The following is a 24950-nucleotide window of genomic DNA, read 5'->3' as shown; positions in this document are numbered from 1 at the left end:
ATATAAAGTGATGAATTAATACACTAGACACATGGTTTTATTTGAACACTTTATTATGACATCTAATTTGCAAATTTCTAGCGCATAGAGACCTATGTATTTTGCGCTTTACAAATCCAAATTATTATTATTAAAGTGATGAATAAAAACACTAAACACATGGTTTTATTCGTAGGCCTAGAGGCTAGGTCTAGCCTAGCTAGGCAACACAGTTCTTTCATACAGACGTATATTGAGCGTTATGTACGTATTAGGTCAAAGGTTACCAAATTTAACCCAACCTCTATTTTACGAATCCCCGATTTACGTACGCCCTCCGGTCCCATACCGTACGTAAAATCGAGGTTCTACTGTACTATATATAATTAGGTCAAGGCCTAGCCCTATGAGGGAACGGCCTAACTGCTAGGCAAGTTTGTTTTAGGTAGTCTACCTTTAGGCTTCCTTCCATGCTGTAAAATATTTAAATGCATGGATGGGTTATACCTCAAAATCCAGCTGAAATTTGCGCGACAATCGCTAGGAAAATAGGGACGAAGATCCGTAACTACTGCTGCACAGAGCCTTTTTTAGCAGTTGAATTTCATGTAACTATAGATTTTTTTTTAATGATTTCACTACTTTATATCCAATTTCATATTATATACAGTATTTAATAATTTACTATTTTTATTAGCAGTTCTTCAACCCTTGTCGATAGTCGCAGAGCCTCTCGATGGCAAGCATTCAATTAGCAATCCTGCCATATAGACTCTTTAAGTGGCTCCTGTTATTTTGGCGAAATAAATGATATATGATGACCAGCAAAAAAAAAAAAGTCTACATATTTTTTATTATTTTGTCTTTAAAATCCCAAAGTTTCATCGTATTTTATGGCTCAGAAAAGAAATTGACCGACCCGGTCAAGGTCGTGTCAGAGGCTATTGGCGTAAATGCGAGCTGAAAACCATGAAAAAAAGTTACGTTTTCGGTCACAAAATTCTTATCAATTACATGTACAGTAATAAAAATGACGCTAATTCACGATTTCAAATGCTTGTAATTTCCTTATTAATTAAGATATCTAAATAATTTTTCAAGCTCTTTCCAGTGGTACTAATTGAATTGGTATTGGTTCACTTTGAATTTTTTCTTCACATACCTACCATGCAGGAGTCGAAACGTCGATCATTTTTTAGCGTTATTTTTATTTTTATATTAAATATTTATACAAAACGTACTCTTATTAATAATTAAGTGAAACAAAGTTTAATTAACTTTCAACAAAATCTGCGTGGACGAAATTCTAGGCCTAATTATTGCCCTAACTTGTTCGCGGCGCCCCCTACGCTAGGGCTAGGTCGACCTCAACTCTCTAGAGGCCCTAGGCTAGGGCGGCCCTCTCTAGTTAGGCCTAGCTAGTTAGACTAGGCCTAGCGGCCTAGCTTAGCCAATGCCTGACACAGGCATTAGTCTAACTAGGCAGACATAGGCCTATTTGTTTTTTAATATTATAGCGTACCGTTTCTGTATCGGAATGCACAACTGTAAACAGAATCAAACAGCTCAACAGAACAGCGAAACGCAACTTGCAGTTCATCTTCGCCACCATTACGTAGGCCGTAGGTTGGGTCCGTAGGTTCAGGAGGAGGTACACATCGAAGGAATCCAGCAACAGTGTGCGCTTACGAAAATCAAAAACAAATTAAAATGTTTATTTCGACAAAATAATAATTACAATAATAACACCAATAACAAAAATAATAACAGGTAATAAAACTATTGTTTTTAGAATTTATTGATGTTCAGTTGTAGGGAAACCATAAACAGTCATGTAGCAGACATGCACGCGCACCGGACAAACACTTTGTCCGGTGTTAAGGTTTTACAGGGAGTATTCGTTCAAACATGGTTCACAGACCTACTATACTACAGTATCAATTGCAAACTTTTAAATTACATACACAGAAAGCATTCATTAATTGAAATAATTCTATTCTATTTTTTAATAGTATATCCCATTATTTTTCAGGCAGACTTTTTCACGCTGCGGTGGACATCTTCGATCGATGACAAACAATGCTGAGCAGCGAAGCGTAACCAACAAAAATAACATAGCGTTTCGGCCATATTTTCGGAGGTCGTGTTACTCAAAAAATCATATATCCTTAACGGGAGGGCGTGTCAACTTATTTTTTTTCTTTAAAATGTTCGCAAAGGATATATCTACGTACCGTATGAATAAAAAAAAATTGAAAATTTGTTTAGTCTGTCAAAACTTAACTGGAAAATAGAAGACCGATTTTGTATAGTGCGTGTTGCTATTATTTCAATTAAGTTTTGACAGACTAAACAAATTTTAATTTTTTTTGTTACTATTATACAGTATTTGATATATCCTTTGCGAACATTTTAAAGAAAAAAAATATGTCAATACGACCCTCCGTTAATTAGGAGTTATGATTCTTAAAGTAACATGACCTCCGGAAATATGGCCGGCACGCTAATGATTCGCGCGAATAAGTGGAAAAACCAGCTTTAATCATGAATATGCACGAGTACAACTGTATAAAACAAGGCACCGGAAATAACTTCGCAGCGCACATCATTCAGCGGTTCGTGTGGAGTGCAGCGGTTCGCATGTGTAACCCTAACCCTAGAGACTCGTTTGGCACGCTTTCGGCAAACCAACAGTTTTCATGTTGCCTTTCTGTTGGTGCCAAATGAGGTTCTTTTTAATAGTGTAAAAAGGCATTCCTGTTTGGTTGGTACTTCATGCGAGGGGGTACATTGCTGTGTTGTTTCAAAAACGAAATCTGGCCCCAACAAACCTAGTCGCATTTCGGTGCACGCTAGGACCTGCTGAGGTCGCCAAGTAGTTTCCATCGAACTACACAGCATAGATTAACTTGGATCTGTTGGTATACTATGATGGGGTTTTCTGTACCATCATGTTGCAACAGTCCATACATTACCTGTAGTAGGCCTAGTTGTAGTTATCACCCATGGAGAGCGAGGTCAAGGCCGTTAGAAGAATTGATGGAATTCTATGCCCGATTGTATGTAAATGAGAAATGGTGGCTACTTGTGGTATAATCTACCCTATAGTTAAAAAAAAGGCAGTCGTTGATCCAGGAATTCGAAATAGGGGGAGGTGGTGTCACTTTTTTTTTTTTATATTGATCTATGGAGAGTCCAGACCTCTGTTCCACCAGTCACCATGGCACTTCCAGATAAAAAATGCAATTCTCCAATTTTTTGTATAAATTCTGGAAAACAATTGGGGAAACCTGGCCAGCTGCTACCCCTTGCAATCACCCTTTAACCTGCTTGAGAATAGAATTCAATTGCATTCTGTGTTTTATTGTAAACTTTTGATAATGTGGTGTTATTGCTTTATATATACACGTAGGCCTATATTTTTGTCTTGTTCAATTCCCGGTATTTGATTGTGTAAATTATTTTTCTTGGACTCTTAAAACCTTTCAGCAAAAGAGTGATCACATAAAGTTATTTTTATAATACCTCCCTGGTCCATGCAAATAATGAATGGAGGAAGAACGGTATTTAACATGCATATCATTACTTTATTCTTCAGGTAGCTTGTTTAATTTTGTTTGGTGACTGTTGACTTGATTATTTTCATGATTTGGTCTATTTATTGACTATAATAAAGTACTGCACAACTTTACACAATACTCTGAAAAAGTAATGTTATACTACTAGTATGAAAAGAAGCTAAAAAATGGAAGCATTTTGAGAAACACTGAGTTTCAAGAAAATAGTTGATATTCATTATACAACTATAATAAATGTTACCACATATACAATACATCTGTTTTTTTAAAAAGTGCTTTATTAATAAAATTCAAGTGGAAAATAAAAATCTTTATGAATACGAATTCAATAAGGACAGACACAGATTTTTTTCTTTCCTATCAGTGCTACCTGCATACAGTAATTTCTAATTTCATTAAATTCTTAAAATCATTTGAAAATTAAAGAGTATAAATGCTCTGTAATGACATCATTACAGTATACCGACATTATTAATTACAAAAATAAGTGTTCACAAATAGAAAAAAAAATGTCTTTTAAAAAACCATTTATACTACAGTATATAAATAATAATAAAGTACTGGAATAATATCATTGATGTACACCCAAGAAATGCTTTTACTATTAGAAATTATAGTGCAATTACTTTGCACTTGCATTCATTTATATGTTACTTTAATTCACCTATTTTGTGGAAAAAGGTGACTGATAGAGTTAAGTTTTGAGAGTGGTTTTGGAATGCCTCAATATAAAAGCATGACAAATTTACAATAGACCTTTCTGGAGTGTCAACCTTTACTGACCAATCAGAGCAGTACTAGACCAGGAATATGCACGTGTCCAGCACACTTGCCCCACAAATGCAATGTTTATGTACATTTACGCTATTGTTTTGTGGGACCTTTAACAATATTTAAAGGGCAGGCTTACTGCCCTTTAAATTTTCTTTTTTCTCAAAATGAACTCAAAAACTTTCTTTTTTCTCAAAATGAACTCAAAGAGCTCAATCACCAAGCGCATAGAGGCTTTTTCGCATGATGTGCTCTACAAATCTAACTATTATTATTATTATTATTAGAAAGATCCATTTGTTCATAGTGCAAGAATTTTACACCTTTTTAATAGCAAACTTTTCTTTCAAAAAGTGAGGGGCAGAAATCCAACAAAGTCTGTTTGTGCTTCACATTATTGGATCAAATTCTGCATGCTCACCTCCCGTGGGAGAACCTCATCCATTTACTGCTAGTAGTAATCATATTGCTGGGGCGGATGCAGGATTTGGCAGTGGGTTCACAAGAGTCTACACCACCTCAGCTCCACTATGGTTGGGGAGGAGGTGCAAATAATTCACACGCACAGGATCAAAGCTCTGCTCTTAAAGGTTGAGATCCTGGACCATAACCGCTGTTCAAATCACTCCCCACAATGAATAAATTACAGAAACTACAAAAAAAAAATGCAACTAAATGTAAAATATTAACATAGATCATCTTGCTGGCAATTCCATTTTCAAGTTACAATTACTGCTTAAATTAACAATAATAGTAATTTGCCATTAATATCAGTGGCATATCTGGGGGGGTGCGTGCACGCCCCTCCAAAAATTACTTGCTTTCTCCCAGTCATTCCCCAAAAATTATGGTCAAGTAGTTAAAAATCCCCTTATTAGCACCCCTTAACTGACCATCGAGGCTCCCCACCCACCTTCGAACACCCCCCATTTCAAGACTTCTAGATATGCCACTGATTAATATACTGCAGTGCATACTGCAAGGACTGTCTATTTGTCTTACATCAGCTAACTGGTGTCGCATAAATTTACAACAAAGAATGATGGATGTGGTAACCAACAGTGTCCTGTCTCAAAGGGCCAACCATCTGCCTCTGCTCTTGTATAATTATGGGCAGTGTTCAGCACCTAGGACTCAAACCAACTTGTACTAAAACCAACAACCCAAAAGACAACTGGTTCCAAAACCAACTTGATCCACAGTAATGTATTTTTTAATTAACATTATTTCCGTATATCTAGTTGAATAAATATTGGGCTAGTAGACACTAAACCTATACAAAATCAAGTTATTGTTTTAAGAGAAGCAAATTACTTACAATGAAAAATATAATAAGGTATGAAAATTTAAGACAAAATAAATATATGTATTTGTTAATAAAAAAATAATAAATTTTGAATTTATATCATGTATCAATGTTAAAATACCTGAGTTGCTATATATTTTTTTTTAATAGATGCTGTTGAGTTTATCATCAAATCATTACTTTATTCAGGTTGAACTTTATTGTTTAATTCTTTTTGGTAACTTTACTTATCACTGTATATAAGAGAATTAATTTTTGAGAATAAAAGGTACTTTCATGTTTCAATGTACTGTATTTATTGAACATAATGAAGTACCGAAAGGTCCACTGATTAATCTCAGATAAGAAAGTATAATACATACTTTTAACCAATCAAAACATTACCCCTAGTAGGTGACATAGCAGTACTGTATGACATAATGAAGTACTGTACAACTTTTCACACTACTCTGGAAAAGTAATATATTAAAACAACTACCTATACTGTTATGTTTATCATAAAATCAGTGGTGTTTTAATAGTCTTGATATGTGCGAGGCTGATTGGGGTGCTAATGTGGAGTGGGGATGATTACGGTTGAAAAATAAGGTGATTTTTTTTGCTTCAGACATTTTCAATGGGGAACTGAGCTTTTTCGGGATGATGTGCATTCCTCATGTACTTCCCAGATACACTTCTGCATCAAATTCATTTGACTAATAATTAATTATCATTAGTTCTGGAATTATTGTTGATTAATTATTTATCAAAGTGTTTGGGTGCAGTTGGTTTGGTGCCGTCGGTTTTGGTTTGAAGAGACTAGTAATCACCCAGACCAGGTTCAATTCCTTTGAACTTCTGTTTTTCCATTCTTAATTTCAGTATCACCTCCTTGCATTGTTGCCAATTTTGGATCCAATAACTTAACCGTGCCTCCAATGAGATGTAGACTGCCAGTGACAAGAATCTGAATGTGAACCGCATTTTGTAAGGGAACTGGGGTAGATGGACCACTTTGTAATGGGCCCCCTAACTTGCTGTCTTTTAAACCAGCCAACCATTGCAGCGCTTTAGAGATGCATCCAAACACAGCATTCTTTTTTACGACTTTCTTCGCACTTGCCTGCTCTTTCGGTTGAGTGACTTTGGAAGAACCATTACTTGTAACATCAATGGCTTTCTCATTATTAATTAAATCTACTGAATTAATATTAGTTCCATTTATTTCTGTAACACCTCCTGAATTTGGCATACCATTGCTTTCAGAGCTAACATCGTTTTGATGTACATGTGAAGTTTTTGACAGCAACTCATAAATAGCATTGTTCCCCTGACATCTGTTGAGTTGCTTACTCAATGTGGTGTTATAATTTGTTTGATCTAGAAGAGAAGAATATTTGTTCCCAATTATCACTTTAACTTTAGTTATTTCACTAGAAACTTATTTTAACTTGAAACTTACACAGTATCCTGTTTTTTAAAAGTTATGTCAACCTTGGAAAGTGAAACTTAAATAGGGCACAAGTTATTAACCTATACTTACAAGCATAAAGACTGACAAAAAATTTAACCATAAAAATAATTACAATGTATGAAAATATGTGGTTACCTGCTGAATTCCCTGATGTGTCTTCAGTAACAATGTTGGGACAAAATGCAACACCATCAAACACACAAGCCTGATACAAAATAATAAATAATTATAAATAACAATAACTCTTAACAAAATAGTAAAATACATGTAAAATAAATACCCAATTAATACAATATCAAATAAAATAAATATACAGTAATAAATAATAAACAACATTAACTATTAACTATTTTAATGTAAAATTGTTATCATACTACTACAATATTATAAAAATAATCAAATGTTTCTAATTAAAATAACAAAAGGATTCCAAGGTCACTTCTCATAATAGGTAAAAACATGAATTTTGATCAAAGTTACCATCAATGGTGAAATCAATGCACTGTCTTTTCGATCTCCAGTTGAATTGAACACAAGTGCCTTAGCAACAGGACCATCTATCGTCTTTGACTCCTCTTCGGCAACTTCTGTAAACCATTTAATACATGCTTGTATGCTCCGTGGTGTGTGCGCACCATCGAGGTAGTATGTTACGTTTTCTCGCTTAAATGTCTGGGTACGGCCAGCCCAATAGCAGTCCTGTAATCCTACAGGAATAGGCAATACAACAATTTGATCAGAAAGAACAAAATAATTAATTTCATATACAAGTGCATGAAGAATAAAGTTTTTTAACCCAACCAGTGTTTGATTTCCAGCATCTTTTGTGCGTAGTAAAAACAGCTATGCACTTTTTGTGTGTAGCAATTCCAGAATTGTGCATAGCATTTTTTTGATAACGAATGATTATTAAATAAAAGAAATGACACTGAGTGGTTAATTCTAGGCAAATAATTTTTGTGATGCATTTGTGGAAGTGCTTCGCAATTAGTGTAAAACGCATCACATTTTGCAATGTGATACTGGGTAAATTGAACGCTGAAACCAACATAATTATTTTTTAACATGACACATTCCTGACATGACACATATTCCTGTATTCTTTACCTTGCATGAAAACAAGGGGAACAACAAATGGCGATATAACGGGCATGCCACATGCACTGGCTGTGTCCCCTTCACCTTCACATTGTATAAGAGCTCTCTTAGATTTAGGTTCCCAGTCCACATCTGTAAAAAGAGTTACAAGAGACGTTTAACATTCAAAGGTGCACACTACAACAAAAATGCTATAGAGTTTGAGTTGAGTTGATATTTGAAGTACAGAGTAAACATCATAGCTTGCATTCACCATATTCTTTTTGAGTTTGTCTCATACTGTCAAACTTATCGGTGGATCCCCTTGTTACATGGCTATTCTTTTTAATGCTAATGATGATAACGCCAATTGTTAATGATCATGGCGATGACAATGCTGACAATTTTTATAATAAAAATGGGACTTTAAAAAAATGGGAATAAGGATTTTTTTTTTAAATTTATTTTTGTTTATTGCAACAACCTTTAATGATTTTAGTCCATCCAGCCGAAGCTGATCATTAGGGGACCTTCAATACATACAGTAAAATCAAGACAACATAGAGTATGAAACTACAAAAATAAAAGTAATATAAATTAATTTAAATTAAGCAGCCCAATGAAATAATAAAACAAAAAATATTAATAATATATACATATGAGGAATAAAGAAAAAAAATGAAAATCAATCATATTCTAATTTACAAAATGAATTAATTATAAATAATATATAAAACTGAATATTAATAATTAAAGAAAAGTCAAAAAGGATGATAATATTTATGCTGTTTATGTTAGTGCAGTGGCATAACAGCTTCAAACTAAATGAAATAAAATTTTTAAAATAGTGCAGTGGCTTAACAGCTCCAGTATGAGCTATCACTGGCTAAAGCCAGAAGTGGGCACCGGAATATTCATCAGCATTTTTTATTTCGCTCCAAAGCGGCCAACCATAGACTTCTAAAGGGGAAGAACATGGAAAAAACATAAAAATACAGTAAGAAGTCCTTTTTATGTACCCCTTGGTACCAAGAGGTGTTGGTAAATTGAAAAATGTGTATACTAGATCGGGTGTCAGTTTCCAATAGCTAATCCCCTGCCATTGAGCGCCGATAGGCTGGCGGCAGCCAGGCCTAGCATGAACTGACAGCAGCGTGGGTCTACCGCGCTAGAGCCTAGCTGAATTTACCTTCGATAAAAACCAAATTATTTTAATCGCTGGCATTCATCCACTTAACAAAATAATTTTTTTAACTCTTATTCAAACATCTGTATGCTTTATGGACCTTTCTATTGTGTTATTCTAGTTGTTAGATCGCCGAATTGCGTGTTTACATGCATTTCGTGATTGTTTAATGATGACGTCATCAGGGACAAAGACCATTCTTAAAATCGACCATTTGTAAAATCGAGATTCGTAAAATCAACGTTTTACCGTACACCCTTAAAATGTAAAAAAAGCTGAAGCAGGGATTTGCCTCTCTACTCGGACCCTGTCTCCAGGATAGTGGGCCGTAAAATTCTTAGCTAGGCCCCCATACACCTTTGTTACAGCCATTGACTCTGGTATTGAGGATAATAATGTTGATGGTATCTAAAATGGGGAGGGCAAGTGATCAAAGCAAATGGAAGATTAGATGTAAGTAGGAGGGTGAATCAAAGCATACGGATGGTTAGCTCTTAAATGGTAAAACATTTGTTACCTTCGAAACTGATGAAGTCTGGGTGCGTTTCCTCTAACCATGTTTTGCATAATTGCAACGCTAGTGACGCATTGATGCGTTGATGGTCACCGGCTAATCCTAACTTCAGAGGTCTACCTTGGAAGTCATATTCATCAATGTTGGGAGTGCAATGAACAGAAGTCTACAAAACAATTTTACATATAAAAATACATTATGGTCTTTGAAGACATATGCAAGCAAATATATACAGCAAGTTACATTGTCTGTGATCTACATTCCTAAGGTGGCAAAAGGATTAAAAATAGTTTGAAGCAGGAAATGGTAAAAAACAATGTAGGGGGTTTGAAATAAAACCAGATGGATACTAGTTAAGTAGGAAGAAGAAATGATTTTTTTAGAAGTGTTTGTTTCCTTGTGACTTTTCTTTCAGTTTCGACCTTTGTTCTGTGTTTCTTGTTTTGTGATTTTAAGGTTTTTACTACTGCTTTATTTGGAAATTTTCTAGTCTGTTTTGACTTGGACAGTTATTTCTGTGGGATTTGAGGTGCAATAAAAGTAAAGTTTGTGGAACCGGTACAGGTCCGGAGTGCCCATCCTTCTTTCGTAAGCGTTGGGGCCAGATTCTGCAATGCTTTGAGGGGATTTCCACTACTCCTAACAGTGAGTCTGTTTAAATTCCTAACATATGTAGGTACTCATTTATAATCCTGATAGAGAGAGACAAACGCAGATAAAGTTTCTTGCTCAAGGACACAAGCAACTTGCACAACGAGAGTTTTGAGGCCCCGATCACAAGGTTGAGGGTCCAAGCCTCAACCACTTCTGTAGGTGCAATATCAGGTGCTAGAATTTTGCATCTGCGTTCTGAGAGAAGAACAGAATAGCACAACATTACAGAATCAAATTATTGATAAAAATCAGACCAAACCTTAAGCTCTTTTGCTCGTTCATAAATTGTTTTCATTCCATCTTGAGGTTGTGGGACTGTGAATGCCGGACGATTTGGCTACGTAAAAATTAGATATATGTTATGGTCAACAGTGATAAAACCTTTCAGTATGCTTGATCTGTCAAATACCAATGTACAAGTTTGCTATATTATGAATATTCAAATATTAGCATTGTATTCATTAACACATAAAATTAAAGTTATCAACAACATTCATGTTATTGTATATTATTGAATCATCAATCTTCAAAACCGTCCAAGGTTCAAAGTTCATTTTGTTTGTCATAGAGTTATAATTAACATACATGAAATGTTTTCTGGTGCAATATAAATGACAATAAAGACATATACTGCACAGAATTATCATCATTATTATATACAATAATTATAATTATTTTTAAAAATCATAATCATTTCTTTAATGCATTCTCAACCTACCTTACATATGCCTGCCTTCTGCCAGGCAATTTTGTCTATGGTGTCTCCTAAGACACGGATATGATCTAAACCAAGGCTTGTAATACCGACTGCAACTGGATTTCTACACAAATAAATAATAAAAACAATAGAAACAAAAGAACAATAATCTATGTTTTTGTAGCATACTCTACATTGTGTTTTGAAACTGCAATGCACAACTTCTTGTGAGTAAATGTAAATTCATAAAATGGATAGTGGTAAATTCTTCCAATATATGAGACTGAAACGGAAGCAGTAATACGTAGAATGAAAGGAGGTAGTACAGTGGTAAAGCCTAGGCTTCTAATCAAAAGGTCAGGGGTTTGAATTGATCTAAAGCTGAAGCCAAAAACTCATTTCTTTCCTTGGGCAAGACACTTTATCCATGTTTTCTTTCATTTTTTTTTCTTTTCTTTATTGATTGATTTTGTTGATTGATTGATTTTATTGATTGATTTTTATTGATTTTTTATTATTTCTTGTGTATGAATGCACCATCACAGTGATAAGTGCCACTGTTTTAAAAGCGATTTCCAAATAAATATTATTATTATTATTTGGTTTGAAAACCAATGTGCCTAATTAAAACTTTCACATCATAGAATTACCAGGGAGCTGATGCAGCATGTGTTCAATAAATGGAAATTGAACGAGTGCCAATCAAATTAAAAAGCTGACCAATCACAGCAGGCTAAGAAAACAAAGTCCCACAAACACACAAGTTTACGAACATTTACTCTGTAATTTTATGAGACCTTAGCAACAATTATCTATGGGGTGAGGCTTAGTGTAATGGTCCAATGTGTTTGATTCAATGACCTGGTTGATGCATATTATACAGTATTACTATCATAATTACTATTAACTATACATGACCAAGAAATCAGCTTTAATACCATAATACTTTCTATTCATAAAAAAATGGAACAATGCCAAAAAAGCTTTTGAGCTGTTTTCTGTCAGTGTTCCATTCTGTCAGTTACGGTTCATATATAAAATTTATATTGTATTATGAACTTTTTTTTTTTTTTTTAGTTATTTGATCCACGGTTATAGCGGTACAATAAATATATGAAAACACAGTACAAGAGGCATTAATATGATGCTGTAGGACATAATATTAAATAGTATTACTGTAGAATGACAACTACTTACTTAATTATGTTAGTGCAATCATACGCCCCACCCAATCCAACTTCTATAATAGCAACATCAACCTGTAAAAAAATACCATATTTATTCCAATAAACACCACCTTCAGGATAAATGTCCCAACAAAATTAATATAATGGAAGCAACATCATTCTCAACACATTCTATTAACGTTCTACTCCAGTAGAATTACATATTTTTCTATTACCAGGCTGGTATCAATAATCTTTTTATAACCACATAATAATGTACAACCGAAAGGTCCACTGATTAATCTCAGATAAGAAAGTATAATACATACTCCAAGTATTGAAATACACGCCATCGTGTTGGGATTCAATATTTCGACATTAATTATGTCATCATCTCATGATGACATAATTAATGTCGAAATATTGAATCCCAACACGATGGCGTGTATTTCAATACTTGGAGATGTATTATACTTTCTTATAATAATGTAATGTAGTGGGATTTACTATAGCGCATTACACTGAAGTCTCAATGCGCTAAAATAAAATATAAAAAAAAAGAAATTCCAACTAAAGATTCAATGCTAACCAACTAAGGAAATGAACCAAAATGAATGGACTATAACAGAAGACCCGCACATCATCACACCGTTCTCCCGCAATTTAAGACCATTGTCAAACAATGGTTGGCTGGAACATAATTCACAGGTGCCATAATGATGCACGGTATCTATTCTAACTAATGTTATAAAAAAGAGAAAAAAAAACTAATATATAGTATAAACGGTAATGTGTTGTAGTTCCTCAATTACAGTGAAATTAAGGGGCATCTACTGTATTTGAGTATTTACACTAAAAAATTTAACGCCCCCTCAAAAATCCTACTCAACAATTAAATGCCCCAGGGCTTTTACAGTACTTGAATAACTACAGTAATTAAAATGAGATATGGCTGTATTTTATACAAAGTGTAAGTTCAGTGGTATGGGATTTTTTTAATAATTGGTAATTTTTGGCAATTTAGTGACAGGTTCAAACATGGGGTAAGACCAAGGAATTGTCCAATATCACATACTGTATATCATGGCTTTGTTTCAATACATATAAAACAAATCAGACAACCCTTCAAATATTACAGTAAACCAGACTTTAGTTCATGACTTCAGCTATGAGAATCAGAGGCTGTCTCTTATACACATCTATGTAATGTAGTGGGATTTACTATAGCGCATTACACTGAAGTCTCAATGCGCTAAAATAAAATAAGAAAAAAAGAAATTCCAACTAAAGATTCAATGCTAACCAACTAAGGAAAGGAACCAAAATGAATGGACTATAGCAGAAGAACCGCACATCATCGCACCGTTCTCCCGCAATTTAAGACCATTGTCAAACAAAGGTTGGCCGGAACATAATTCACAGGTGACAGGTGCCATAATGATGCACGGTATCTATTCTAACTAATGTTATAAAAAAGAGAAAAAAAAAACTAATATATAGTATAAACGGTAATGTGTTGTAGTTCCTCAATTACAGTGAAATTAAGGGGCATCTACTGTATTTGAGTATTTACACTAAAAAATTTAACGCCCCCTCAAAAATCCTACTCAACAATTAAATGCCCCGGAGCATTTACAGTACTTGAATAACTACAGTAATTAAAATGACAGATGGCTGTATTTTATACAAAGTGTAAGTTCAGTGGTATGGGATTTTTTTAATAATTTGTAATTTTTGGCAATTTAGTGACAGGTTCAAACATGGGGTAAGACCAAGTAATTGTCCAATATCACATACTGTATATCATGGCTTTGTTTCAATACATATCAAACAAATCAGACAACCCTTCAAATATTACAGTAAACCAGACTTTAGTTCATGACTTCAGCTATGATAATCAGAGGTATATGGAATGAATTTTTATCAAAGAATTAACATTTGTATGTAATTTTTTTTTTTTGCTTAACAACAAAAACATGAATTTTACACTACTATATATTTTTTTTAAAAAAGAGCCTTCTCCACTAAAATACAGTAAGGATGGAGATATATTTTGTTAAGATATTCTTTCTCCAATCCCAGGGTTTAGGGTATGGTAAAACCTTGAATTGGCTCTCAAATAACATGTACCTTTTCTTGTAAGAATATCTGAAATGCCATTATCGTCAGAAACCGAAAGTAGGCAGGCATCTCACCACCGAATTGATCTTTGGTAGCTATCAGACGATTGTAGACAGTAAATAAATTATCAGCAAATGATTGCTTGGAAGTTGGCTGACCATTTATTCTTATTCTCTCTCGGACTTCAACTAAATGCGGCGAACTAAAAAAGAGATACATTTATATAACATTATTTACAAATGTCATTTATTAGTAAAGGTGACAAAGACAGCATTTGCCCTTTAAGTGTTGACATGCATACAATAATGCATCCATACAAATCTCTGATATAAAGCTCTATTGTTAACATTACCAAATTGTACGTGACAAGTACATGTCATGCTCATATATGAGTATATGACATCATTATGCCCATATATGGATGTGTTAAGACAGCATCATGCCTGTATATGGGCCATTCATAAATTTGTCACATGATTGTGTAGATAGAGTTTTACTTTCTTCCCATTAAAATTAATTTGTAAGCAACACTAGATCATAAAAATCACTTTATTCTATAAAAGGTCAACTATTTACTGTTTATGACATCATCAATTTACAATTTCATCTTTCAGGAATTGTTACAACCCTTAATTTTCACAGTTATACTGACCAAGACAGACTTTTCATTTGATATGATAATTAAAATTCTAATTTGAAAGCAAATATCCTGTTTAAGTTCTCAAATATTCTGGCGTAATGCAAGTGGAAGTGGACTGACTGATGGCAAAGATGCTTGCCTTCCAATACCAGAGTTTTGGGTTCAATTCCTGTAACAAGATTTTTTTTCACACAGCCAAAACACCTTTACTTCCTAAGCCTCATAAGGAGACTTAGTTTATGTACAGCACCTTGAGAAGGGATTTTCTGCTTAGAAAAGTGATTAAGTTCGCTGTTTGCCATATTCTTGGCCTTGTAAACAGTATAAAAAATAAGTAAATAGGGAGAATTTGCTTTGACTAATGCTTCTGTGCACATGCCAAATGGAGTGTAAATGGTGCATAGACAACATGTTCTCAAAGAGTTAATGGTTAGTGGTTTAAAATCTATGGCTCAAAATACAGAAATTCTCTATGTGCTGTGAACACAAGTGTAGAGATATTTGGAAATGTGAAAGAATAAAAAAAATAAATAAAGATGTAAGTACCAAGCCAAGCTAGCACCCAAACTGCAGTACAGTATATGCCCTCGTCCCTAACCAGGGATTGATCTACATAATTGAATCTAATTCTTAAGACACATGAACAATAAGTGTACAGTACTTGCACGCTCTATAAAAATTTGTCTTCATACTGTACTAACCTGTAAAAGCCGGTTTTGAAACCACATGCACGCAGCACACTCTCGCAAAGAGCACACACTGAGCCTTTGCCTTTAGTTCCGCTTACATGTATGATATTCAGACTGTCTAGTTCATCAACCTGTAAATAATTTCATTACAAGATAAATGATGTGTCAACAAAACACGAAACTGAGATACATTATTTTGGGCATGCAGCAATAACTATATACAAATATTGTAATTCATGATAAAATATATATTTTATATAATTTAAAACAAATCTAAACTAAAATGCATTTACATAACTATTTTCATGTACATGCCCCACCCCCTGGAACCCCCAACACTTTCACTTCCCAGGCCCTGTGATTTGTTGTTATGCCACTGGGATTATAATTACAAAATTTGTCACAAAAAAAAGTATACTAAAGTGTGGACAGTCTTATTCATCAGTATTTTTCAGTTGCCATTCAAGTTACTGAACTGTTACTGTACATGTTTGCTCTCTGAAAAATACTGACAACAGTAGAAAGACTGATATACAGATGTTTTTTGTGACAAATGTGAATTAATCATATAGGTTGTGGGACATAGTCAGCTGAATTATGAGTATATCACAAATATTTACATAAAAATAAACTTGTGATACTGATAGTATGGATGGAGGCTAGCTTAAGATTACTATTCAACTTACAGTCATATCTGCTCTGTTCAGAAAATTGACAACAGTAGGGAGATTGTTTGAAGGACATCCCGGCTGTTTTCTTTGACGTATTTTATCAAGAACTTGAGCATTTGTCTGCAATGTATTCAAAGCTGACACAGCATCCTGAAGGTATAAATATGTAAATAAATATTTACAATAAAAATCAAAATATATTATTTATACAGAATCTGGATGCCCTGGAATGCAAAAAGAAATGCTAGCTGAACCTAAATATTGGATGGGCATAAAATAAAACTTTTAACATTAATGTTATACAGTCCAGGAAAAAAAAAGAAAAAATACATCAATGTTGATTGCTAACAATTTAATTAACAGCATTCAACCAAAATTTATAAGAACAAACAAAAATCCTAATTTTTTATTGCATAAGGCCTATTGTAATAAATTTATATTCTTTTGTATCAAAACGTTTTGGGATGGCCAGTCAATTCAATGATTTTTTGTGTTAAGTGTCTTTAAATCAGTGAAAAATAATTTTTTTGTATTTTATTATTTTCCTTAATTTGCATAGTTACCAATCCTCTCACATTGTGCTGGACCGTCCCGCATTTCAAAGTGATTTTGGCTGAAGCACGCATTTTGCAGAAAAGTTATAAATTTATAAATTTGTCATGCATTTAATGCACAAGTCTATGTGTTGATAACGAATTCACAAATTCTGGGGGAAAATGCATTTATAATTAGAAGAAATTGGTTTTATTAAAAATATAAAAACATACAGTATTTAGGTGAGTACTTATTATAACTGATGAGTCAATAAAAATTGATCAGATGCTATTCATATTTGAGTAACGAAATATTACAGACTGAGATTTGGTGCCCAAATTAAACATCGGCCCGACATTCAAACTAAAAATTAATTTCTTTATTAAAAATATTTTTGTTTGTGTACCTAGTATTTTCAACAAACACTCCCTAAAAAGACTGAGTTTTGGTGCCCAAATTAAACATCGGCCCGACATTGAAACTAAAAATTGATTAGCTTTATTAAAAATAGTTTTGTTTGTGTACTTAGTATTTTCAACAAACAATTGGTCAAATATTAACGAACCTTGCATTATGATTTATTAATACTGTATTATTATATCACAGTACTGTATTTAATGGGTCTCGTTTTTGTCATGATTAGAGAGGGCGCACTTCAACACTAGGCTTTAGAGATACAGTATTATAATACCATCCAGGCCATACCGTAATTAAAATGTGCCTTGTGCCATAAGAGTTTTAAACATTCAATAACTTACATAGCTACGACCTCACCCTCTCCCGAATACCCCTTCCCCACCACCGTTCGTTTGAAAAACCCTGCCACTCAGTTCTCGTAACACTCTGTGTAGCACGTTTACCTTAGTTTAGGCCCATGCCTACATACTGTACATGATTGATATGCCTAAGCCATTTTCATGCCATGCGTCACACATAGCGAGGCCTAGGCTAGGCCTAGTTAGAAGCGACACGCTCACATGGACCGCAAATGCCATGATCGATCGCCGTTAGCCAATACTCATTATTTTAATAATTTCGCTGAACCTAGGCCTACCTCATATGTCTTTTGTACCGTGGAAATCATTCTCTGGCCACGAAATAAACAACTAAGAATCTTAGCCCAGCTTGGTAGATGAAATCCTTGGCCATGCATGGCACTTGCGCACAAAGTATCGATTTACCGTATTTTGCATGTGAATGATAAATTAATAATGCTTGTATTCTACCACACACATGTTTCTGTTTTTCTTTTTTTTATGAATGAATAAATTTAGGCAAATGTTTGACGTTGGTGGTAGTACATAACCAGCCAGATAATAACAATAATATTAAATAATAATAATAATAATAATAATAATAATAATAATAATAATAATAATAATGATAATAATAATAATAATAATAATAATAATAATAATAATAACTATTATTATTACAGTATTATTATTATTATTATTATTATTATTATTATAAATAATAATAATAATAATAATAGTAGTAGTAGTAGTAGTAGTAGTAGTAGTAGTAGTAGTAGTAGTAGTAGTAGTAGTAGTAGTAGTAGTAGTAGTAGTAGTAGCAAGGAGTAGGCCTATAAGTAGTAGTAATGGTAATAGTATAAGAGTGACAGTAAAAAAAATGAAACTATCAAGAGAATACAGTAGGAAACTCACAAATACGATTAAAAACATAAAAAAGAGCAATATTTATAAGTATGAATATATGAAAATCATTATAAAAAGCACTAAAAAACAAAAAATCTATAATTCATTCATATGAAAAACATTAGTAAAACAATAAAACAATGATATAGAAAACATAAAAAAATAAGAATAAAAACATAGAAAAGAACAATATTTATAATTATCAATAAATTAACATGATTATTATAAAACAATGATATAGAAAACATAAAAAATAAGAATAAATACATAGAAAAGAACAATATTTATAATTATCAATAAATTAACATGATTATAAGAAAACATAAGAAGAAAATCAGAACAATCAATTTAGTCACACAAGAACATAAGAATATAACTATCATGAAAATAATAGACAACTGCAAAAGTACGATTATAAAAACACATATTCATCAATATCAGGGGAAACGCCAGCAGATGGGGGCGGGGATCCCCCCCCCAACACCTATCGGGGAGAGAAACCCACAATTCGTCGAGAAGAAAACATTGAAGGGCCTATATGTCTACATATTAGTAGATAAATAAGCCTTTAAAACCCCTTAATTGGCATATTTCTTTGGAACACTTTCGAGGGATTTTGGTGAGCGACGCTCGACCACACCCATTTTTTAAAAATTTTGGACCCCACCTCCTCTCCCACCCCTGCGAGCAAATCCACAGATCAATATCTCTCTCACGGTCTCACGCTTAAGGACCAAAACCTCGCGCACACATGTATTGCCCATATTATGACATGTACCCCTGGTTCTTAAATATACAATATAGTTTTTTTTTTAATATTTGAAATTTATAAACGTTATAATCATTCGCCGACATTTTAAACGAAGTAGACAAAAATGCAAACACTGGGTCAGGTGCACTAACAAATTAACGGGAAAACACCTTGGAGAGATAAGCAAACTATAAAATAGGCCATAAATGGAATATAGGCCTATATACAACGACTTTATGTGCCGCCAAGTTTTGTCTCTTTTGTTGTGTTCACTGTGTTTCGTCAATAGTGTTTGCACTTGATTTTACATGGTTAATAAAAACTTGGTGTACCAAGAACAGTGCCCATAAAAAGGACATCGTGCGTACAATGCGGAAATAGTTACTAAATGTTACAGATGGTATAACTAATGTTCATGTTACTTGTCAAGGGCGCATTTAGGGGGGTAGGGGCGGGCGGCCCCGGTCCCCCTTTTAGAAAGTACAAAAACAAAAAAAAGGGGGGAAAAAAATAAAAGAAAGAAGAAAAATAAAAAATTGATCGCTCAAAACGCCTCAGAGGTTATTTTCGGGCATCTAGAAAACTAAGGATTTCTGGATCCGCCCCTGCTTGTATTTTTCAAAAAAAAAAAAGAAAAAAAAATATGTAGGCCTATATGAAACCTTATGAAGCCTTTTTTTTTATTTAGTGGTGTAGCCAGAATATTTCTTTAGGGGGGAGGGGGAGTTTTTGGCCTCCTTCGTCTGCCCCCACCCATAATCACAGGCATTTATACAAACTCACAGTATTCTCTACACACTTTTCTTGTTGCAACACATTAGCTAAAGTACAATCCCGCTCCCGGTTATTCATGTCTCTAAGATTGAACAGTAATTCGTATTAAGATACAAAATACAATAGTTACTAAATGTTACAGATGGTATAATTAATGTTTATGTTACTTGTCAGGGGCGCATCTAGGGGGGGGGTAGGGGGCGGGCGGCCCCGGTCCCCCTTTTGGAAAGTACAAAAACAAAAAAAAGGGAAAAAGATAAAAGAAAGAAGAAAAATAAAAAATTGATCGCTCAAAACGCCTCAGAGGTTATTTTCGGGCATCTAGAAAACTAAGGATTTCTGGATCCGCCCCTGCTTTTATTTTTCGAAAAAAAAAGAAAAAAAAAAGGGGAAAAAATATGTAGGCCTATATGAAACCTTATGAAGGCTTTTTTTTATTCAGTGGTGTAGCCAGGATATTTCTGTAGGGGGGAAGGGGAGTTTTTAGCCTCCTTCGTCTGCCCCCACACATAATCACAGGCATTTATACAAACTCACAGTATTCTCTACACACTTTTCTTGTTGCAACACATTAGCTAAAGTACAATCCCGCTCCCGGTTATTCATGTCTCTAAGATTCAACAGTAATTTGTATTAAGATACAAAATACAATAGTTTCATCATAATTTAAAATGTTCTGTATAATGAATAAACTGCTGTAAAACAATATGATGTTCATTTTGATTCTTTAATTCCATAGAAATTTCACTTACTGTAATTTATACATTTTTATTTGAGAGCAAATGGGCTGAGGTCACATAAGATATTGTGAAGTTCTTCCAGTTTCTTCTGGACCCTGACCGGGCCCTTTGCAGCCCCCTGGCCCCCAGCATTTGGTTCCTCGCTTCGATCAGAACACTTGTACTCCCCACATAATATCACGGACCCACACACTTGGCTACGCCACTGTTTTTATTGTCATCAATCACATTCCAAAGCTGACTAACGACTCTTAAACTGATGATCGTCCACCACACTCACCTCCAGGTAACTATATAAAAGTGTCATTTCCGGACATCTACAGGTACTATTTCCACGAAATTTCCCCCACCTTTCTAAATAGATCTGCACCCTTGCACACACCTCCTACCCCTAAATGCTGCATCCGCCCCAAGCATGGTACCCAAAAACAAGCTAATAATCGATTGAAATTCCACATACCAGTGTCTATGTTCAAAAACAAGTAAACAAAAAACAAACACCCCCACCCACCTCTGCTTTGTGCTTTGATTGTCACAAGGCCCCTACCCACATGTATACAAAGTTGTTTATTAGTTATTAGCTCAACATTTAATGGATTACATTAAGAAAATCCAGCATTTTTTGCAGTATTTTTATTTGACCATCTTTTACGTAATCAGCATAGAGAGCGGCACACAAAATATTACTATTTTTCCTGTCAACACTCTCTTCATCTTCTCTATAGTATCTTTTCAGACTCTGTCTGGCAACAGATGCCAAAAGGTTTGTCCAGGGCAGAGGGAGATCTTTCAGGTGATCAAAAGTAAGATTTATATCATTGCCATCGTCATCATCAGATGTCCATCCTTCATTTTCCTTATGAACCATAAATTCATCTACTGACATAAATAAAACCTTGAGGGTTGAATAAAGTTCATCTTCTGTTAACACACCCTCATCTCCTACAACAAATGTATCTTCTTTCCCAAGAAGTGCCACCTTATCATCTAACAGCTCTATTTTAAGATCCTTCATCAACCTTGCCTGTTCAAATAGTTCAGTGGAAGTAAACTCGACAACGTCAAAGAGATTGTCCAACGGTTTTTCAGCAAAGCCATACATGTGGAGTAGGTGCCAGTTTGAAAGTTCACCGTATGTGTTGTAAACCTCCTCTCCTGCAGGGATCGCTTGTGTTGTCACCATTTGGAGGCTCTCTTTGCCAAATTTTAAGCACGCATTGTTCATAGACACATGGTTTAGCATGTCTGCCATCGGAACCATTATTGGTGGTGGTGAGACACTATCATCATCGACATCGTTCGATGGCTCTGTGAAACTATAGGACATCACAAAAGCTACCATCTTTTTGTAAATGTCCAACGTATGATACTTCTCACTAAATAAGTTTGGATATTCTGTCATAAATGGAAGTACAATGGCTGAATATTCCTTTTCAATATTCTTAAGATCACGGGTAACTGCTTCAGGGATACCAGTTCCTCGTAATTTCTTCAGTTCATCAGGTGACCAGAACATGGGTAGGTTAAATGTGTGATGATCAATGCATAGATCTAAGTACGATCGCCATACAGAGTCCATATTCGTATATTCATACATCAGCGTGATTAACAACGGTACCCAGCCACTATCACTTTTCAGCTTGTCTTGATTTTGTTCTAATGTTTTTGATACTGCTGATGTTTGAGGGCAGATTATAACGCTTCTTGGTATTCTAAACAGTTCCTCGCCTGGAGCTAGGCCATCGATAGCAATCATCCCGTATTCGGCAACAGACCCCTTCGCCCTCACCTCGACTTTGCGGTTCATTCTGAACTCGTTCTTCTCACACCAGCTTAAGAATGATTCAAGACATGATTCACTAAGTAAGCGTTGTTTCTTGGGTAATGAAACCATCATCAGTCCGTTGCATTATACGTATATTTCTCACAATGCAGTATTTTACTATACACTTAAAAATAAAAAAATAGTAGGTCTTTTCATACACTACGACTTGTCTCCTTATATATACACACGTGTTTGTTCTTGTTCCTGTGTTTTTATAAGTTGCTAACCGCCCTCTATTTTAGACGCTGTTACACAGACCATGGAGGATAAAATATAGAGGTAGCTTGACATTGCAATTAAAATTATAGGATGGCATCAGGCCCCGGATTCAACCCGGTAAAATAGGGGGGTGGGCCTGAATGTCCGAACTAAGTGAGAGTCTCAGGAAAGAGCCCTTGGTAGGGGTGCAAGGGAAGATTCTCCCTTAAACCTCTAGCACCTTCATTAATTTGAGTTGTTTGATTGATATTTAATATTTAGCATCATGGTAATTTTCAGATAAGCTTTACAAAACAATTTTTTACAAAACAAATAGAGGGTGAGTACGCCCCTTACGAACCCTCTAAATCCACCACTGGGCGTTAATCATGTGAAACAAAATTATGACATAATTATACTAGAAATTGCAAATTGCAAGTGAAGTGCTGCGAAGTACAACTGCATATAAATGTTCTTCAAACAAAATTATTTATGCGAGTCAAATGAAAATAATGAATAATAAAAATATAACAAATAATATGAGACACGACCCATTGTCTATATTAGAACACTTCTCATTGGGTAACAAAGTCGTAATTTTTCATTTTTGGCAAAAGTGTCTATAATGGTGAATTATGGCTTAGGTTTTTTTAATAAAGTTTCAAAAATTTCTATGTAGGCCTATGTGGAAAATGTAGTTGATTACCAAAGGTTACAATTTTTTATTTTGAAGACTGCATGGTCTAGGAAGTGTACATTTTTTTATGGGGCAAGTTTCCAAGGGCGGGTTTTCTAGGGGCGAGTTGACTGCCAAAGAGTGTTGCCAAAGTGCGAGCCAGCGTGTTACTTGATCACAAGTGCGAGACATCGCAAGTGTGAGCCCGCGATTCATGACGTCACGGCAATAGATACGAGACGTTACTCGAGTTGTGCGAGGTATCGACTGAGATTTGTGGAGTACAAATGGAATATATTAAACAAGCATGGGTTTTACGTACAAAAATAATGTTAAATGTTAAAAAGACGATGCCAATCTAGTACTACCGATACCCTTACTGTATATGCTTGGTATATATAATTGATTTTTATCTATACTTTGTTTGTAGGCCTATTCTCATGTCTGTTTAGGTAGGTCTGTTTAAAACACTGTAAAATGTTCGCATAATTTCCATTAGTTTCTAACCGCTATAATTGTTAACGTTTTTTTTTAAGAAATTGTAATTTCTAAGTATTAATTGACATTTTATGTGATTTGTGTGCATATGTATATGGGTGTAGATGTGTTTGTGTATGGTATGTGTGTGTGTATTTATATGTATGTGTGTGTGCATGTGTGTGTGTCTTTTGTATATGTGTGTGTATGTATGTGTGTGCATATGTGTGTATATATATATGTATATGTGTATATATATATATATATATGTACTGTTATATGTGTATATCTAGATGTGTATAAGAGACACTTTAATGCCTGTAAGATTAGTTTAAGACGTGCTGTGTTTTTCTTATGGATGCACCACATTTTGTGTGTGCCACCGATGCAAAGGTGCAATTTCCAAATAAATTGATTGATTGATTGATTGATTGAACTATATAGCTAATAATGAATTATTGTGATGTTAAATAGACAATGCTAATCAAGGAGCGACGATGTTTTTCATTGGGACCTTCGTCCCTTCAAGGCTAGGCCTATACCATCCTAGTCTAGGCGTAGAGTACGATAAGGCTAGCGCGACATGCGGACGTTAGTCTACAAACGTCGCCTAAAGTAATTGATTTTACCCAGCAGAACGAAAGAAGGACACTCCGCTTTTCGGTCGTCTTAGGCTCTTGTTTTTTGACAAACAATGACTTTTCAGAGGTCAAATTGCTGTCAAGAATATAAATTAATTAATCATTTCCATAGAATATTTAGAAATGTACATGTGCCCGCCGTTACAATACCAATTTTATCAGTATCTCTGA

At 34.5% G+C, this 24950-nt stretch overlaps 3 protein-coding genes across 3 annotated transcripts in view; all 3 read right to left on the bottom strand.

The window, feature by feature from the left end:
- LOC117100421 (GPI-anchor transamidase-like) overlaps window positions 1-1973 on the bottom strand; it is a gene marked incomplete in the record, with an annotated part of 19459 nt that extends 17486 nt beyond the window's left edge. Inside the window, 2 exon segments of the mRNA XM_033240099.1 lie at window positions 1502-1663; window positions 1944-1973. Coding sequence (XP_033095990.1) covers window positions 1502-1663; window positions 1944-1958 — 177 coding nt within the window.
- Window positions 1974-3813: 1840 nt separating this feature from the next.
- On the bottom strand, window positions 3814-18284 carry LOC117100420 (folylpolyglutamate synthase, mitochondrial-like). The gene is made up of 12 exons (XM_033240098.1): window positions 18091-18284; window positions 16518-16652; window positions 15844-15962; window positions 14512-14704; window positions 12413-12474; window positions 11237-11339; window positions 10778-10855; window positions 9868-10030; window positions 8195-8317; window positions 7568-7794; window positions 7223-7292; window positions 3814-6993 (listed from the first exon to the last, which is right to left on the bottom strand). Exons 1-12 carry the CDS (start codon window positions 18187-18189, stop codon window positions 6455-6457), a joined length of 1911 nt encoding a protein of 636 aa, XP_033095989.1. The 5' UTR covers window positions 18190-18284; the 3' UTR covers window positions 3814-6454.
- A 2646-nt stretch (window positions 18285-20930) lies between these two features.
- Window positions 20931-23008, bottom strand: LOC117100419 (N-lysine methyltransferase setd6-like). Its single transcript, XM_033240097.1, has one exon. It carries the CDS (start codon window positions 22857-22859, stop codon window positions 21552-21554), a length of 1308 nt encoding a protein of 435 aa, XP_033095988.1. The 5' UTR covers window positions 22860-23008; the 3' UTR covers window positions 20931-21551.
- Window positions 23009-24950: the final 1942 nt, after the last annotated feature.

This window comes from Anneissia japonica, unplaced genomic scaffold, assembly GCF_011630105.1.
Source record: "Anneissia japonica isolate Jap-2015-1 unplaced genomic scaffold, ASM1163010v1 scaffold1642_len504882_cov181, whole genome shotgun sequence".
NCBI lineage: Eukaryota > Metazoa > Echinodermata > Crinoidea > Comatulida > Comatulidae > Anneissia > Anneissia japonica.
Note: the sequence above shows the minus strand (reverse complement) of the source record. Positions and strands in the feature narration are given on the sequence as shown.